We start from the raw sequence: 18,171 nt of genomic DNA, 5'->3' as shown, positions 1-18,171 counted from the left end.
GAAAGAACCACTTCGATCTCTATGATGACCTTACAGTGTCTGGCCCGAAGCTTGTGGATTTTTTCAGCAAGAATTTTGAAGGCGAGGTTGAGATTAATGCGACCTCGCTGTTCCTACGTGATTAAATTCTTAATTTCTTTCATTATAACTTTTTTTTTTCTTTTCTTTCGAACCTAGCCAACTTAAAATATTAAAAACGATAGCTTTGGATAATATACTCTTAATAAGTAGTATTATTTACTAGACAAACAGTCGGCCTGGCATTACCGAGGTCTGTTGATGCTCGAGCGTACGATCGTCGGCTATACTTCCACCACAACTTCCACATAGTACAAGTTACTGGACTAAATCAGGGATCATACTCCCCAGCCTGTCTACTCCGCATGAAATAACTTTGGGCTTGTTCGGAATAGGCAATAACTGAACATCTTTTCTGTCTTTTAACATCCAGGCCACTCAATCATAGCCCGTGCGATCGGCTAATCCCGACCAAGTGGAGACTTTTAAGAACAATCTTATCTTCCTGACAGCCACTCCCCTCCATTTGCTGCACTCGACTACAACCCTCTGTGCTAGTAGTACTCACAATGACTTCATTCGCTCCCGCCAGATCCCTCGGTCCCGGCATGACGCTGCAGCCCCCGCTCTCGCGCTGCGGCCGGGGACCCGGACTCGTCCTGCTGCGCCCGCACAGCCATGCCATTTGCGACGGCCAGAATACCGGGCTGGATCCAGCGCCGGTGCAGAAGTGGGCCGAGGAGAGCTACGCCGTGGTGCAGATTACTATAGACGAGAGCGAGTCGCTTCGTGAACGGGTGAACCAAGCGGTTGACGAGCTGCGTTCTTTGCCAGAGTGCGATCAGGAGAAACTCGGCCTGTTGGGTATGACACTGCCACAGTCCGCACTAGATATGCCTATACCATGTATCTGACCGGAGCAGTCTACGGCTCGACCGAGGAATACCCTCCCTCCTTTGCGTCTGTTCTGCGTGAAAGCGCCCCGTCCTTCGCTGCCGCCGTGTCCTTCGCAGACCATGGCATCTCCGACATCCCAGTCCTTCTGCACCTTGCACCACCCACGGACCAGCCCCAAACCCAACCGACCAAAGTCTACACCTACCCCGAAGCCTCGTCCCCGCAGTTCATCCTCCCGGGCCATGGCGACTTCATCGCCGCGGCGGCAGGCGTCGCGCACTCACGCTCTCTCACCTTCGTCAAGAAGTATCTCGACGGACCGTACTTCGACCTCGAGAAGATCTGGGACGAGCACACGTTCTACGAGTTCGAGGAGCGGTTGGTCGAGAAGACGATGGCGACGATGGTGCAGGAGCCGTATGTGAATCATACGACGACGGTGAGTCTGTCCTCTATTCTCCAACACATGGGGTGCAGGTGTACTGATGAACTGGGGTAGTTAACCGGCGGTATTGGCCGCGCCAAACTGAGCAACTTCTACCTGAACCACTTCATCTTCCAGAATCCGAAAGATACCCGGCTCGAGCTGATCAGTCGCACGGTCGGGGTCGATCGTGTGGTCGATGAGTTTATCTGCCATATGACGCATAATATGAAGATCGATTGGATGTATGTCCTCTTCTCTCCCTGGATATTGACCGATGGATGTTAACGTATAATTGTAGGCTCCCCGGCCTCCCACCCACCGGGAAACCACTGCAGGTCCCCTTCACGGCGGTGGTCAACATCCGCGGCGACCGGCTCTACCACGAGCATATTGCCTGGGACCAGGCGACGGTACTGGTGCAGCTGGGTCTGATGCCGCAGTATCTGCCGTATCCGTATGCGCTGGACGGACGCGAGCCCGGGGTGGGCAAACGGTTCGAGTATCGGGTTCCGGCGGCGGGGGCGGAGTGTGCGGCCAAATTGCAGAATGAGCATTTGGTGGAGTCGAATGGGATGTTTGCGTATGGGATTCGCGAGGTGGATGCATAGGAGGCATTGGATGTGTAGGATGTATAGCTGGGGTATGAGGGGGTATAATCCGGAGAATCCTGGTTCATTTCCCCGCTTTCCCCTCTCAGTTATTTATAAAGTGACTGTTCTCTGTACCCTCTTTTATCCCTTGTTCCATCTCAAGCATCTTGCCTTGTTCCATGTCAATCTCAAGATGCTGCGCACTGCCATCGTCACCGGTTCCGCGCGTGGAATGTAAGTTACCTGTAGACTTCCATCCGACCATCGGATCTAACAACCAACAGAGGCAAAGCCATCGCCCAGCGCCTCATCCGAGAAAACTACTCCGTCTGCATCAACGACACGCCCTCGTCGACCGCGGAGATCCAATCCCTCGTCCACGACCTCAACTCATCCCAGTCCCAGTCCCAAAGCCCATCCCGCCCAAACGCAATCGGCATCCCCGCCGACGTCACCTCCCCATCCGCCGTCTCCGCCATGGTCTCCGAGACCGTCCGCCAACTGGGCCCGCTCACCCTCATGGTCGCCAACGCGGGCATCGCGCAGGTCAAGCCCCTTCTGTCGTGCAGCTCGGTGGACATCGAGCGCCTGTTCGAGGTGAACTTTAACGGCGTGTTTAATTGCTACACCGAGGCTGCGAGGCAGATGATCGCGCAGGGTCCGCCTTCTACCCCTGCCGGCCCCGGAAGTAGTGGTGATAGTGCAGGAGTCGGCGTATACAAAATCCTCGGCGCGGCCTCCATCGTCGCGCACAAACCCTTCGCAACCCTGGGCCTCTACTCAGCGAGTAAATTCGCCGTCCGGGGCCTAACGCAGGCGTTTGCCATGGAGATGGCCCCCCATAACATCACGGTGAATGCGTACGCGCCGGGCATCGTGGACACGCCGATGTGGGAGGGGATCGACGCCGGGCTGGGTGCGATCCAGGGCCGAGCGAAAGGCGACAGTATGAAGGTGTATTCGGAGCGGTTGGTGGCGCTGGGGAGGACGAGTCAGCCGGACGACGTGGCAGGCGTCGTGGGTGGTTTTCTAGCGGGGAGGGATTCGGATTACGTTACGGGGCAGACGGTGGTGGTGGATGGGGGGGTTGTTTTTACTTAACTTAGGGATTTACTATTCAGGTGTCTGGCTTTTGTCTCGTTTCGCATGGTTTCTAATATCGTGCTGCCTAGTTTGTCTCATCCTGTCTTATATTTCTATCGTGGCAGCCTAATACTGCGCTAGTCCCACCCTCGCGATAACCTCAATGGCCAAGCTTTCGGCGCTGTCACCCCTGAATTCGCTGGTTTAATCAATTGCTCCGTCGCTGAATGCCACCGTCGCATTGTTTGACTCTGTTGGCCCCACGGAGTAGTCTGTCCACTGCGCAGCCACGATAGAGGTTTCAGGCAGTTGTGGTAACTTGTCCCTGGATTCTGGATGAATTTTTCTGTCGCAGGAGAACCGTTTGATCTGCGAACGAACAAGAATAAAATCAAACAGATCGGCACACTCCTGCCTATCCAGACAGTTCTCGCGCCATCGTGTCGCAGAATCCCGTCAAAGCTTGTCGTGGGTCAACGGGGCGGTGCGACGATCGTTCGCTCTCCGAGGACCCCGACAGGCAACCACGTTGACTTAATTCTGTGAGATGGACATTTGATTCGTTCATTTATTAGGAGGGAATTTAATATTTACAGCGGATGAATGGTAGGATAATTTATCAAACTGTAAAGATAATTTTGGTGGTGCTATGGTGGGTGGTGAAACATACAAAGAGACAGACATCCTCAGCCTCGCGCAGACGATCTGTTTCCCCAGATGATTGACTGAGGGATTTCGAGTGATGGTCTGTGTGACCCTATATATGCCTCCCCCCATTCCTCTTTTTTCTTCACTCTCGTCTGACACCTAGCCTCCCTCTTAAATGGCCTCATAGAATCCTCTCGTTAACCACTCTCTATACCACTCTCTTTGATCAAAATGCTACTCTCTTACCTCTCCCTCCTCAGTATCCTCTCTGTCACCTCAACCGCCAAATCCCTCCCTCATCTGGACACCCCCGACCAAGCTAAACTCATTCCCGCTCACGAAGTCATTCTTCCCTGCGCGAGATGCGCCTTCGAGGACTTGAATTGCGAGCGAGAGGATCCCGATAGCTATTTGGTTCGTTTCCCCTCTCCTGTCCTTCTTCATCAGCATGCAAAACGCTACGTCCCAGAGTAGTAACTAACTAACAAAACAGACAATCACCTTCTCCACCGAAAACAACACCCTCCTCGCCAACGACCATGTCATCTTCCCGTCCCCCCTGCCCATGGAGTTCTCTGCCCCCAGACACGCCGGCTCCGGCCAGGACGACGGCGTCAGAGTCTCATACGCGCTGGACGCCAGACCGATTCCGAAAACGCCCCACGCCAAGCTTGGTGACATCTATCTGCTGAAGCTGAAGCTGCTGGATGAATTTGGCCGGTTGGCGAGTGACTACGAGGTGTTAGTTGGACTTGTTCGGCCTGAGTCTGAGTCTGGGTCCGACCTGGCCATCACGGAAATCAACACCTCTGCGCTTCCTCACCACCACCATCATCATCATCACCCCAGTCCGAATGATTCCAACGGCGACACGAAATCCCTCATCCTCGGCACCTTACATGCCCTCAAAACCACCGCAAAAGAATGCATCCACCTCCTAACCCACCCTGAACCTCCCCACCACCACCACCACCACCACCCCAGCACCAAGAACGAGAACGAAAACGAAAACGAAAACGACTCTACTCCCTCTCCCCCGCAAAAAGACGCCCACCGCACCGTCCCTCCCGTCCCTAAGCACGGCCACAGAAGCCATCCCTACTGGCACGGCTCGCACCGCAATTTCGGCCGCTTAGTGCGCCCGGTCATCTTGCCTGCGTTGCTGGGCGCCGCGACGGGGGTTATGGCGTGTGTGATGGGGTTCTTGTTGGGTAGGGTGGCGGTTATGGTTTTTTATTGTGTTAGGGGGGAGGATAGGAGGAGGGGGAGGGGGGTGAGGGTTCCGGTTGTTATGGTTCAGGATGGTGATGTTGAGGGGGGTTGTGGTGGTGATGGTTATGCTGGGGATGGGGAGAAGGAGAGGTTGATGAGGGAGTTTGAGATTAGGGATAGGATGAGGGGGTAGAGTTGTTTGCTGATTGTGGATCGTGTCTGAGATTCTGTACTGAATTTCTAGGAGTCTTTGCCTGTTGAATAGGATTTACTTATTTACTGTTGCTGAGTAGATCTAGGCATGTTGTTATGTAAACGTCAATGATCAGTCTCAGTCTGATGACCGTAATTAAATTCATCTGATTGATAGTTACGGCTTGAACAGTAAAATATAGAATACTGTGCACTAGTTGTGCAGCATATCTTGGCATATGCCCTTCCCACCATCAGGATAGATTCTAGTATAGCAGATGTACTCATCAACTCTTTTCATGCTAACCATCTCTGGTCCGTCAGAGTACAGTTCACTAGTACCTACATAGTTCTAGACATCATCAGAAGTAGATTGATATTCATAAGCCAATTATATCCTGCTAAATTCTCTCCTCCGGTCCAGGCTTTCTTCACATTCACTTGATATTCACTACTTGTGAATATTCTAGTTCCTCCACCAGGATTTCCCATCATATAAAGTCCCTCTGTTCTCCCTTCAACCATTCCTCTACCTCACCTGCCTTACCATCATCCATACATCCTGCTCACCTCCAACCGCTACCATCCGTCTCAACCAAAATGCATCTCGCAACCCCCAACTCCCTCGTCGCCTGGGGCCAGGTCGACCCTGAGCTGCACGTCGTAAGTCCACGTGCTTTGACAAACCACTCCAACCACTCATCCACACACCCACAAAAGAAAAGAAAGAGAGAAAAAAACTAAGAAAATAGTTTCTCCAAGCCCACCCCCTCCCCAAATCCAACTATGCCAATACCCCCATCATGCAGCTACGCGCACAGAACAACAAAATCGAGTCGACGGCCTTCAACGCCCTCTCAGACCACGGCGTCAACGAGACCGTCATCACGATCCCCATGAGCGATGGCACTCAGAGCGAGATCCGCATCTGCAGGCCTCTTGTCCTCGATGATATCCCTTCTTTTGAGGGACAGGTTCTGCGCAGAGATGACGACACCAATGACAACGACTGCAACAACGACAAAGAGAATGAGGATGAAAATGCTACCCCCCTCATCGCCCTCTTCCACGGTGGCGGCTTCGTCGTCGGCTCAAACATCCAAATGGCCGTGTTCGCCCGCACCCTCGCAACCCTCTACAACGCCACCGTCGCCAGCATGAGCTACCGGCTCGCCCCCGAGCACCCCTTCCCCACAGCCCAGGACGACGCATGGGACGGCATCCGCTGGCTCTCCGCCCACGGGGCCTCCCTCGGCGCGAACCTCACCCAGGGCTTCGTGGTCGGCGGCGTCTCCGCAGGCGGGAACCTCGCTATCTCTGTGACTCATCGGTCGATTCTCCACAGCGATGAGCTTGTAAACCCGATTACCGGTCTTTGGGCTGCGAATCCGATCACTACGAATGGTGAGAGCGTCCCCCTTGAAGCTCTGCAGGGCTGGGTGTCAAGGACCCAGAACGCAGACGCCCCGTGTCTGTCGAGCGAGGATCTCGAGTACCTGGAGGGTTTGCTGCGCGTGGATCCCATGAGTCCGGTGTTTTCGCCGTTTGCGGACCTCTGTGTCTTCCCTGCGCTGCCGCCGTTGTATGTCCAGGTGAGTGGGATGGATCCGTTAAGGGATGATGGGTTGGTGTATGAGGCTGTGGCGAGGGAGATGGGGGTGCAGACGAGACTGGATGTCTATGCGGGCATGCCGCATGGTTTCTTTTATTATTTTCCGGCGCTGAATCAGTCGGTGAGGTTTATGGGCGATGCGTATCGGAATTTGGGGTGGTTGTTGGGGAGGGAGTGATCTTCTTTCTTGTATCGCGAGGTAGTCCTGGTGGCTTGCTTGTGGGGGAAATGTTAGTCTTGCACTCTCTACTCGCGTGCAAAACATAGCTAGAGCGAATATCAGCATGTGTCCTAGACCCCCGGGCCCAAATGATACTTCCAGATCTTCACTAGCATCGCTGAAGGCCAACCATTCAGCGACCGGTGGTCGTATATGTTGGTTAATTAAGCAATCTAGCTTATAAACAACGACACAATCAAAGAAACATCTAATTCGGTGTTATTTGATCAACTATGGAAATAAGATCCCAGATCTGGCGGATGTCATCCGTGGAAACACAACATAGCCTCTGCATTCGCATGTACATGGAGGGAAAAACCCATCCTGTAAATAGGATAGGAAAAACCAAAAAAGCAAAATGAAAAAACCTCCACAAAGACCTCACGGAACTTCAACCCACTACCAGCTAATCATACTGGCCCATCATCACTGCACCCAGATCTCACACTAGACGGGTTGTGTTAGTTTATCTGGCGCTCTGTTAAATTGAAGACGTAGAACATTCGCTCACCTTTCCAGGGGCACCTGGGGGGCCGGGCTGGTGGCATTTCAATCCGTCGCAGCACAGAACCGGCGAGTGGATCGAGTAGTTGCACGTGGCGCCCCGGGGCAAGCACACATAGTCACTGTCCGGGCTGTTGTTGTTTTCGGTGGGGGTTGCGATGACGGTGGTCAATGCCATGAGAAACACGGTGATGAGCTTCATAGTGGCTGGTGGAGGAGCGGTCGGTTGAGAGACAGCGGTAAAGGCTGAAGGACAAGGGAATAAGAGAGTTAGGCTTGCAAGTGAGTCTGTAGTTTCCCACGGGGTACCAGGGACTAAATAGTCCTCGTTTCTCGATACTATGCAAGGGATCATATCTTTGGGATGCTGGGGCATGCCAACATGCTCTCTGCTCTGCTTCCTAAAGTCAAATTCCATGTTGGACGAATTTCTGTGTCACCGTTTCTGTTACATTTATAGTGGATCCCCCTGGGTACTTCGCATAATTCAGGAATCAACAGGACAGAGACTACGAAAATATGATAGCCAGCATTCTAGGTAAAGGAAATATTGCATCTGGATTGGAAGAGCCTTTGGTCTGCGTAATTGGAAGCCGCGGTAGAGTGATATAACACGCGGTCTATTTAGTAAACAAGATTAGCCATTTTTATATCTTAGAACTCGAGGCCGCGAATTACCCCATTCGCAGTATAATCTGGAACTAGAACGCAGAGACCCTGGAAACAGTACCTGCGTATTATTAGTCCGGGGGAGTCTATCAAAATGCTACTGGATTGGAATTCACCGATACTTGGTCCATCATCATTAGGAATGCGTTAAGCGAGGGGTCATGCTAGGAAGACACGTCTGTACAACACAGGAATTTCTAGTAGACAAACCTATGGCGTTCTGTCGGGTTAGAACATGTCCCAGTCACCGGTTTCAGTTCTTGTATTGATAATGTGGTCAGCAACCAGTCCCGGACCACAACTAGTGGCAAAAATCCCAAAGTAGGTGATTATGAGAACTTGAATAACCTTCTTTGTAACTACGGATCCAACGGTCCCTTGATGAAGCAAAGCAAAACCGAGCGCGAGGCTACAAGCTGTGGGGAAATTCAAATTATGATCGGCCTTGGAACTAGGGATATGATAGAGGTAAGAGCAAGGGACTTTTCCTTTCTGGCTTTCTCTTTTTTGAAACAAATATTTATAATACAATATGTTGGATATTTTTACCAAATACAAACCTTCTGAGGAATGAGAAAAGCCTCTTCCTAGAGTGATTCTGTATAAACCGGCTTATCGATCAAGGGCCGGTCTTGGACCTTTATAGCCCCCCTTGAACATTCTTAGACGACGGGTTATGAAGACGTTGGACTCGGTTGACGCAAGGTTTATGGAACAACCGCACGGCCCGCACATACTTCGGGTTTTGACATAAAGAGGGACCAATCATTGGCGCAGGACTGAGCATGGAGCTTACCACCTACGTGCATATCTCTAAGTGGCGCCCACGAACAGCCCAGCTCGAGGAACTTGGCTACCGGGCGGAATTGGAACTCCTGTGACATCAGCCCTGCGATCATAATTGCGCTGGTTTGTCCATACATTTCTGGCATAACCTTGGTTGCTACACCAATTAATACCTTCCCCGGCAGCTAAGAACACGTTGAGACCTCGCCGGGTAAGTAATCTCACGAGTATCCTGGTGGGCGGCTAGGCGCTCATCTTCTGAATATTCAACCCTTACGCTTGCGTGCAGTTACAAACAACTGGAACATTCCAGCTAAGGTGGAAAGCACCTTTAGACCATGATGGAATGTATGTACGTCAGGCTTTTCTTGATGTTCCCCTGCGTTTGGCAAAAGCCCCTAACATTGATCGATTCATCAAGGCCACCCCTGCAAGACTTGGGCAAGCGGAAAAGGCACGCCCAGGTTCGATGCAGTACCAGGTGCAGTAAAGGCTGACATGCCAGGCTCCGGATGTTCGTATCCAATATCTAGACTCGGTAGGTAGGATTCATCTACCACCCTAGGACTGTTATCTGCCGTCTGGCCCTGATTCTGAGGACGTACCTGTTGTCCAAGTACGCATGCTTTTGTTCGTGATGTGACACCAAGGCGACTGGTGAAGGTGTAGAGGTTCTCTGGAAGCCGTGGTGAGGTATGGCAGGGATAGCGCGATGTACTTGGCAGTCATGGACAGCTGTACAAGGATAACCCATGGCCTAGTCTATAGTGGGATATGTGTGGTAGAGCTTATCAAATAGTAGTATCGCAAATGCGAAAGTTGTTGATGTTACAGGCTGACCACCAGTGCTCCAGTTCCATGTCTGGCTGTATTAAATATGGATTTATTTTACGGATATTTATAACTAAATATTGGAATCTGAATAATATAAATACTTTTAGTTCTACTACCCAGGTAGTTGTATTCAATTGAGAGTTATACAACTGCGATGATATATCTTCTCGGAAAAGGAAATATGACAGAGCACGACCGCATTGCAAGACCAGAAATCTCGCCTTGGATGTCATCCAGCTCCTCGTATATCCTTCAAGCATTGGCAACATCCCTCAACTTCTAAGGACTTGGTGAGAAAACGTCGGCGTCCGGCAGTTTGCGGTCGCGCGCGCTTGCATGACCTCCAGGTAAGAGTCCGGCCTAGGAAGTGCGATGAGCTTGTTCGAAATCAGTCTGGTATATCAGTTACCGGTTGTTTTGTGGATGAGGCCGACGATGTTGCTGCGAGGTGCTTTTGTTCGGAACATTATCGAGCGCAGGTCCGTCTAAGATGCAAGTGGGAATGCCTGCCCGGATGTATCATCTAGATAGAATCGCAGGGCTTAGACAAGCCACACGCTCCATCACTACGCAACAAGAGAGATAGACTAGGATTCAGCAGAGGTGAATATTGACAGTAGTCTCATCAGCCCTTATGAATGTACATTTAATCGCTACGGTCTCTCGGTTGGACCCAACCACTACCCGAATACTCGCCCCCCCGCTACTGTGGTATCTTATATATCGCTTCCGTCCATTCCAGTCAGTATAAGCCTAGATACACCGGCTTCATATATGAGCCAGCTACTAGCACGTACTAAACATATGGTATATCTAGCTGGAATCCCCCCCCCCCCCCCTTCCAGATTATCAGCCAGACTCAGAGAATGAAGATCGTATCCCGACTACGCAGTATATTCTGACTATTCTCAGTCCCGAATATCCCAACCCAGAACCAATGTCCTTAATAGGAGAAACCAACCTCCTTCGGCTCTTCAGCTCAAGAGTCGGCATATGGACTAACCTCACCAACTTATCCTATATATTCTCCCAAAACAGTCTTTCACCAGACCCTACTTAAAGCAGCTGGTATCACCTGCACCGCGAAGTAATAATCTTTTGTCTAAAACCTCTTAGACGGCATACAAATCGCTGAACAAAAATATACCAAAGCCATCTCCCTTCTCACCCCGCGGCCTAAAACCTAGACCAGCCTCTCGTGATATACGGGTTCGCCGCGACCGTCAGCTTCACGGTGTACAAGACGCTGAACGCGCCGAAGTCCGATTGCCAAAGACACCTGGACCGTTTGACAAGGGGCAGAGAGTCAATGGGCCTTCTGGGGGATTGAGCAGGCTGGGTTCTAGTGCATTGCGCACCAGGAGGGGGGGGGGGGGGGTGGGTGTGATTATCCACGGGACAAGCTTAGATTGGATCCAGATGTTTGGGCCGTTGATTTGGTCAATGTGGGGGTCGAAGGCGATGATGATTTGATTCATAATCAGTAAGACGCCGGGCTGAATTTCCTTACGGGATTTCTGACCGCAAAGAGTCCAGAGTCGTCACTATTTTAACGAAGACCGTTGACTTCATGGCTTGTTTTAAGTCGACTCCCGTCGAGGGGAGTTGATGAGTGGCGTAGACTGCGCGAGTATTGAATCATTGGCGCGTGTCGGTGCAAGGTAAAGGATATACGGAACCAGTCTTGTCATTCAAACCCGATTCCGCCATGTTCAGCAGTATCTGGTTTGCCGTTAACATTTGCGGAACGTCTCGTGAGCGAGTAACGATAACTAACAAGACTGACATTCGCAGCGTCCTTGTCGCAAATCCTGCTCTTAACTAATAACCCAACTCAAGGCCCATATGCGGTTAGATACGAGAACTTCAGGAACGATTGCTCTACCAAAGACAGATCTGCGGGAATGCTCAGAGCAAGCTGCACGGAAGCTGGAGGCTCAACTCTGCCAGCCTATTTACTATGGTAACTTCTTCCTCCTGAGACAGCTAGCCTGACTAACGAGGACCAGTGAGGCTGTTTCGGCGATAGGAGAGAGCGCGAAGCAACGATCGTCTAGTTGGAGGGAAGAGAGGAGTCGGGATAGGCAGCCAAATTCAGAGCCCATAATCTCAGAGGATGTACAATCAAGGGGGGGGGTGTAAAAGGTTGATGGTTTAATTAAGTGCAAACACATCCAGGAGACAAGGTGCAGCCTGGGAAATCCTTCGAAAGGCATCTCCCTACAACACCGATCCTCATCTTAATTCACACTCCAGACAAGGCCCAGACGCAAGGAACACTAAAGCAAATCAAACCAAACTAAATCTATAATTAGACCATGCGAGCCCTTCAAAGCAATCCCATCAACCAAACCTTAAGCAGACCCCATGTCAGAGCAGCGCAGAACATGTAACAAACCTCGGCATGAATCTACATGCAGGTGGGTTTTATCTGCGATGTGTCCCTTGCAGAGCAGGTAATTATTAATCTAATATGATGAGTTCTAACCGCGTCTTGGGGACTTGAAACATTCATTTCGTGAGAGGCGATCTACAGGCTAGTGGCATTGTTGGACGTCTCTTGTGATTTGGGTGGAGTGGGTGTATTATATGGCTTGGGTTATTGGTTGGTGGATTGTGGGCAGGTTGTTGATGTTGATTATGGTTATCCCTTGCGTTGGGTGGGGGAGGTATGTATCCCTGTTTTTTGTTGGGGTTTGGGATTTGGTGGGGGAGTGGTTCATATGGTATGTAGTCATTATAGGAGCTCTATAGGAGTTTGATGGGTATCATATGAATATCACTAGTAGAGTCGAAGACGGTTGAAGACCGAGGAACAATCAGTACCACTCCGTGGGTAAGTGATATAGGTGCCAAGAATTCCCAAGTACTCCGTATGGTAGGAACATATTTTGACTAGGCGACCGGAAGCAATAGACAATGGCGATCATCATCCACTCGAATGATGATTGACAGATTCTGGAACCATCATTATTTTGCCTATTGTCGAGAGACCAATTCCGTGCAGGGCCCCTCATGCATACTCCAGCACGAACCGTCTGAACTGTACAATTCCTGGTTGCAATCTATGACATGCATCCTCTCAGTCCAGATTCATGCAATAATTGCATATTAATGCCAGATGAAACAACCAGCATGGCAAGTGAAATGAACCTGAGAAGGATGACGTCTGTTTTTATCCCTGTGCAAGGCATGTCTCGCGCCAAATTAGACCGAGGATTGTCTGTCATTTGGACTATCTCCGTACGTCATTTCGCTATCTGAAGTAACCCCTGTAGACAGGCAGGACTGATTCAACATTTCTATCCCAAAAACAATCAAGCCAGTGGGGCGGAGAACACATCCATCCTCGTAGGGCAGACTGAGGACAAATCACATCGAGCATCCCGGTCGAACTAGGATAGCTACCTACCTGATCATCAGGCAGCCATATACCCCAGACTGAAGGCCAGCATGCATCTAAAGTTTATTCGTGATGTAACTGCCATGTAAGTAGGCCAGGATCCGGGCAGGAATCAACCGGTCTTCCAAGATTTCCCCGCCGAGTGCCTGTGCAGGCACTAGGTACAGCTGTTGATGTGGGCCAAGCCAGCGGGAGGCGAATTTCCAGATTTCAGGCAGAACGGTTTTGATCTCTTTGGTTTGACAGACAGAACTACGTCGTATGAGCTCCGTAGTAGGTTAATAAATTCGTCCTAAGTCGACAACCGGATAGACTCGACACTCGATAGTTGATTTAGATCAGGAAGATCGGGGATCGCCGACTGATGACGTCGTCAAACAACAAAGAAGCGAGTCGGCCAATCAGCGCGCGTCGACCTCGGAGTGCGACCGGCCGTCCGAAGAGGCAACGATCGGCGCACCGCCACAAGTCAAGCCGACGCCTGCGGGATGCACGCTGGACAGGAAAGCCAAACGTCGCTGCATTGGTCGCTGATCGCTCGTGTCTCCGCTCGTCCATTGCCGCGGCTGGTAAATCCGCTGGCCTGGACTCGTATGCCATCCCCTCTTGGGAAGTCATCCCCTACGGAGTAACGTAATTCACAAGCGGGCCGGACACACAAACGGGCCGGACACCTCACGCGTTTTAACCGCAATTAAAAACCTCGCTTAATTTAACCACCAACCATACCTCCAAAAGCGCATCAAAAGTCAAGAAATTTAACTAAGTAGGAGGAGAGAATCCTATTTGCTATTTCTGCTTTAAAAAAGCAAGAAATTCGCAGTATTCGCAAAGCTACAGAGATTTTTAATATACCTCGTTCAACCCTTCATGGATGATTACATAGAATTATCTATCGCGATGAAGTACGCGCCAATAATTATAAAATGACTCAAAATAAAGAGGAATCGCTTGTACAGTAGATTCTTTCACTAGATTGATGTGGAGCGCCTCCCCGACCTTTATATATACGAGAAATGGCCAATATTCTATTTTCTTAACGCGGTACTACTCTAGTTTAATCAGTTGAGGAGAACTAGGTCTCCAACTTCATTAAACGACAAGATCGCTTGAAATCTCGCTATACTTGACGCTATAATTATCGACGTGCTAAATGCGAAGACCCTAAGATTATACAAGAATAATTTAACAGTGTACAAATTATGATAATATAACACGGGATTGCACAAGAAGATATCTACAACTTTGACAAGACTGGCTTTATTATAGGCCTAGTAGCTACTGCTCAGGTAGTTACTAGAGCTGATTACTACGGAAAGGTATCCCTTGTATAGCTAGATAATCGCGAATGGGTTACCTTGATTAAGTGTATCAACTCTACTGGCTGGGCGCTTCCTCCATGTGTGATCTTTAAAGGGAAGGTCCATATAGAGGGTTAGTATCAAGATATTAAGCTCCCACACGATAGTAGGATTGAAGTTAGTCCTAATGGATGGACTACAGATGAGATAGGCCTTCACTGGCTTAAGAATCTCTTTATTCTTATTATTATAAGCCGTATAACTGGGAAATATCGCCTTCTAGTTCTAGATAGCCATGGTAGTTATCTAACACCTCAGTTTGATTAAATATACAGCGAGAATAATATTATTCCTATCTGCATGCCTGCACATTTATTGTATTTATTACAGCCTCTAGATGTGGGCTGCTTTGTGTCTTTAAAAAAGATATATGGAGGCTTAGTAGAGAAGCAAGCTCGCTTAGGAATTAATTATATCGACAAACTTGATTTCCTAGAGGCCTTTCCACAAGCTCGCGAAAGCACTTTTTAAGCAGATACTATTCGGAATAGTTTCGCAGGTGCAGGCTTGATTCTATTTAATCCAGATAGGGTACTCAGTCAGTTAAAAATTTAACTAAAGACCCCTATATTATTATCTAGTTGATTAACCAATTCAGCCCTAAAAATGCTTTATATAACAAGGCAGCTTGAAAAGCAGGCATCTACCGTGAAGCAGCTACTTAAAAAGCGTATACATAAGTGTACGCAGAGCCCTTCATCTTCGCTAGAGACGCGATTTAATAAGCTTATTAAAGATCATGAATTGCATCTTAATAAGCTTATTCTTGCATGCGAAGAAATCCACGAATTACGCGCTTCTTATGAAAAAAAGCTTTAAAAGAAAAAGCGCTCTACTAAGCAGCTAGCTATTACAGAGGGATCAGCTATTCAAGAGGGCCTAGAGTAGTTCCAGTGTGAGAATGAGGTTAATAAAGCTCAAAACACGCTTCCTCCAGATCCTGTAGTGCCTACAGATAAGCCACGCGTACGAGCGCCCCTGCGGTGCAGTGATTGTTATATTCTAGGACATAGACGATTATAATGTCCTAATCGAGTTCCTAATTAATTTATAGATAGAAATATAATTGTTTTGTTAATAAAGCCCCTAGTATTTAGCCCGCGGGCAGGAATGGAGCGGAGGTGTCCGGCCCGTTTGTGTGTCCGGCCCGCTTGTGAATTACGTTACATACCAGACCTGTCTGAAATTGCAGAGGCTGGGAGGTAGGACAGGTTTTTCCTGTGTACGACACTACGGAGTACTCCGTAGCACGGCGTCCGACAGACTCAAATACTCCGTCGGACCAACGGTGTCGGACAAGACTGGCATATCGGTCACCATATCAACCAGCCATTATCTAATGAATGGAAAAATCTGAGCGGATGGAGTCAGATGGAGTATACGCACCCGATTAAGTGGGTGGCGGGATGCATCTGGCCGCGCTAAGCCTTAACCGGGAATCCCTGTGGCTGGCACGGCGCGTTCAGCCACCCGAGCGGTGGCATTTCTTCGGCTGGCGATTGGCCGCTCTTCGTTGGGCACGCAGTCGATGCGTCATTGACGTACAACCAAAGCACAACAACTGTTTCACCTGCCCTTCTTGTTGATACTTCCTACATGTTCCCCTCCTCGTTTGAATTGTGCATTGTGCATTGTGCATGCCTCCTCTGTATCTGTAGTTCAGTACAGGTCCCAGGTCTGCCGCCTCCTTTCCGCAGATCGGAAATCTCAGTGCCCTAAAAAACCCAACCATGGATGTACCCATCTACCAGGACACCGATCTCCAGCTCCCAAAACTATTACCCACTAGCCCCAATAAAGCCATTTAAGCCCGTGGGGGAAACAAGCTCTCCGCCAATCACGCCGGCAACGCAAGGCGCGGTGGATCGGCATGGAGTCCGCGCGGCTGGGCCGATAGGGTCAATGGGTCAATGGGTCAATGGGTCATGGAATTCAGGGATCCGTCTCGCAGAGCTTTACCTTGCAGGCTAAGATGATCCAGGAAGTGATCGATGACTTCACCCGGCATTGAGACCTGGCCCGTGGCGTTTCCCTTCGCTCCCTGGCCAGTTAGCCACGTTGGCTGGGTACCAGAGCTTGGAAACTCTCGCCGCGAGCCAGTGACGATCCCCATTTTGTTGAGGAAAATTGGAGAAATTAGAAAAGTAAAACAGAACAGAAAAAAAAAAAAAAGAAAAAGAAAGGCAAACAATCACACGGCCATGGAACCACCGAGAGCTTGGTTTGTTCGCCGAAGGGTCTCTGAATGGTGACCTGTGCAGTGGTTCCTGCCCTTTTTAAATCCTGTCTCGTCCCCCCCGAAGATCCATCCAGCCTTTTACTTTTTTCTTCTCAACCTCCATCCATATTCTTGTTGTCTTTCTGCCGTCCCAGCCCGGATTAAATCATCTCGACATCACTTGCTCCTCTTTACACGCAATTACCACGATCATCATGAAGACCTTCTCGCTCTCTATGGCTCTGCTGGCCGCCGCCAGCATGGTCTCTGCCGAGATCTCGGTTGGCCAGTGCGCGGTATGTCGATGGCTGGATTACATGTCTTGTTGATCACTTCTAATTCTTCTAGCGCATGTGCATCAACAACATGAACGACAAGGCTTCCGAATTAGGCTGCGACAAGGGTGACCTGGCCTGTCTCTGCAACGCCGACAACTACAAGTTCGGTATCCGCGACTGCACCTCCCAGGCCTGCCCTGATGACGACTCCAACAAGGTTGTCAACATTGCCTTGAACGCCTGCCCCGACTCCAGTACGTTGTTTTACTCCGATTGGTTGGAATGGAATTGACTCGATACAGGCTCTGCTGGCTCCTCTGGAACTAGCACTGGCACCGCCTCCGACAGCACTGCTACTGGTACCAAGAGCGGTGGTGCTGGCGCCGGCGCGACTGGCACCGATGCTACTGGCACTGCTACCGGCACTGCTACTGGTACTGCTACCGGCACCGCGACTGGAACTGGTGCGACCGGCACTGGCGCCACGGGTACTGGAGCCTCCGGCTCTGGTACTGCCACCGGCACCGCGACTGGCACGAACTCCGGCTCTGTCACCGGCACCAACACCAACTCCGGCGCTTCTTCTACTGCCACTGGCGGCTCCCAGACTGTAAGTCTTCTTATCCAGCCATGCTATACTCATGCTAACTCTACTAGGTCTCCAACACTACCGGCACTGGCGCCACCGGCACGACTATGAGCACTGCCACCAGCACTGGCGGTTCCGGCTCCGGCTCCGGTGATGACAACGGCTCGGGCTCGGGCTCTGACTCTGACTCTACCGGCTCCGGCAGCTCTTCCACCGAGACTGCTCCCTCCAGCTCTGAGACCGCCGACTCTGCTGCTGCTCACAACGTCATCAGCGGCGGTGCCTTGGGCGCTCTGGGCCTGGCTGCTCTCTTGGTTCTCTAAATGCATTATGACCTTTCTGGGACACGGACTGGCGTTACGAGAAGCCACTACGTGATGTTTTGTTATCCACGGTTGATGAACTACGCGGAGGATACCTTTCTGTATTGTATATTCTAATCACGGGTCATGTTTAATGACAAGTAGATAATAGTGCGACTTGGCCGGGGCTAAGTAGCACGGACTAATGAGCATCTAATTCATTCCTTGTGTGCATTTGTCAAGGTAGTAAAAATATTATTTAGCGACCGGCTGGGTTAATCTCGAATCCAGAATGTAAATGGTGCATTTGATGAGCAACACGAGAGCC

At 50.3% G+C, this 18,171-nt stretch overlaps 4 protein-coding genes across 4 annotated transcripts; all 4 read left to right on the top strand.

Moving 5' to 3' along the window:
- Window positions 1-455: 455 nt before the first annotated feature.
- Window positions 456-3,487, top strand: P170DRAFT_454666 (uncharacterized protein). The gene is made up of 5 exons (XM_024851464.1): window positions 456-882; window positions 942-1,354; window positions 1,415-1,584; window positions 1,641-1,922; window positions 2,217-3,487. Exons 1-5 carry the CDS (start codon window positions 588-590, stop codon window positions 3,031-3,033), a joined length of 1,977 nt encoding a protein of 658 aa, XP_024705303.1. The 5' UTR covers window positions 456-587; the 3' UTR covers window positions 3,034-3,487.
- A 187-nt stretch (window positions 3,488-3,674) lies between these two features.
- P170DRAFT_508262 (uncharacterized protein) lies at window positions 3,675-5,190 on the top strand (the record flags this gene model as incomplete). The annotated part of the gene is made up of 3 exons (XM_024854550.1): window positions 3,675-4,077; window positions 4,157-4,851; window positions 5,175-5,190. The coding sequence occupies exons 1-3, from the start codon at window positions 3,895-3,897 to the stop codon at window positions 5,188-5,190; spliced, it is 894 nt and encodes a 297-aa protein (XP_024705302.1). The 5' UTR covers window positions 3,675-3,894.
- A 477-nt stretch (window positions 5,191-5,667) lies between these two features.
- P170DRAFT_445408 (alpha/beta hydrolase) lies at window positions 5,668-6,857 on the top strand (the record flags this gene model as incomplete). The annotated part of the gene is made up of 3 exons (XM_024850706.1): window positions 5,668-5,730; window positions 5,820-6,041; window positions 6,096-6,857. The coding sequence occupies 3 exons, from the start codon at window positions 5,668-5,670 to the stop codon at window positions 6,855-6,857; spliced, it is 1,047 nt and encodes a 348-aa protein (XP_024705301.1).
- A 10,032-nt stretch (window positions 6,858-16,889) lies between these two features.
- P170DRAFT_473569 (CFEM domain-containing protein) lies at window positions 16,890-17,864 on the top strand (the record flags this gene model as incomplete). The annotated part of the gene is made up of 4 exons (XM_024853058.1): window positions 16,890-16,970; window positions 17,023-17,206; window positions 17,255-17,562; window positions 17,610-17,864. 4 exons carry the CDS (start codon window positions 16,890-16,892, stop codon window positions 17,862-17,864), a joined length of 828 nt encoding a protein of 275 aa, XP_024705300.1.
- Window positions 17,865-18,171: the final 307 nt, after the last annotated feature.

Source organism: Aspergillus steynii (genome assembly GCF_002849105.1).
Source record: "Aspergillus steynii IBT 23096 chromosome Unknown P170scaffold_3, whole genome shotgun sequence".
NCBI classification, from domain to species: domain Eukaryota; kingdom Fungi; phylum Ascomycota; class Eurotiomycetes; order Eurotiales; family Aspergillaceae; genus Aspergillus; species Aspergillus steynii.
Note: the sequence above shows the minus strand (reverse complement) of the source record. Positions and strands in the feature narration are given on the sequence as shown.

Bases quoted from the DNA above. Each gene is read 5' to 3' on its own strand.
- P170DRAFT_454666 (XM_024851464.1), top strand. From the start codon at position 588: ATGACTTCATTCGCTCCCGCCAGATCCCTCGGTCCCGGCATGACGCTG. The intron at 1,355-1,414 runs GTGAGTCTGTCC...GAACTGGGGTAG, and splicing joins ATGTGAATCATACGACGACG to TTAACCGGCGGTATTGGCCG. The intron at 1,923-2,216 runs GTATGGGATTCG...AACAACCAACAG, and splicing joins GAGTCGAATGGGATGTTTGC to AGGCAAAGCCATCGCCCAGC.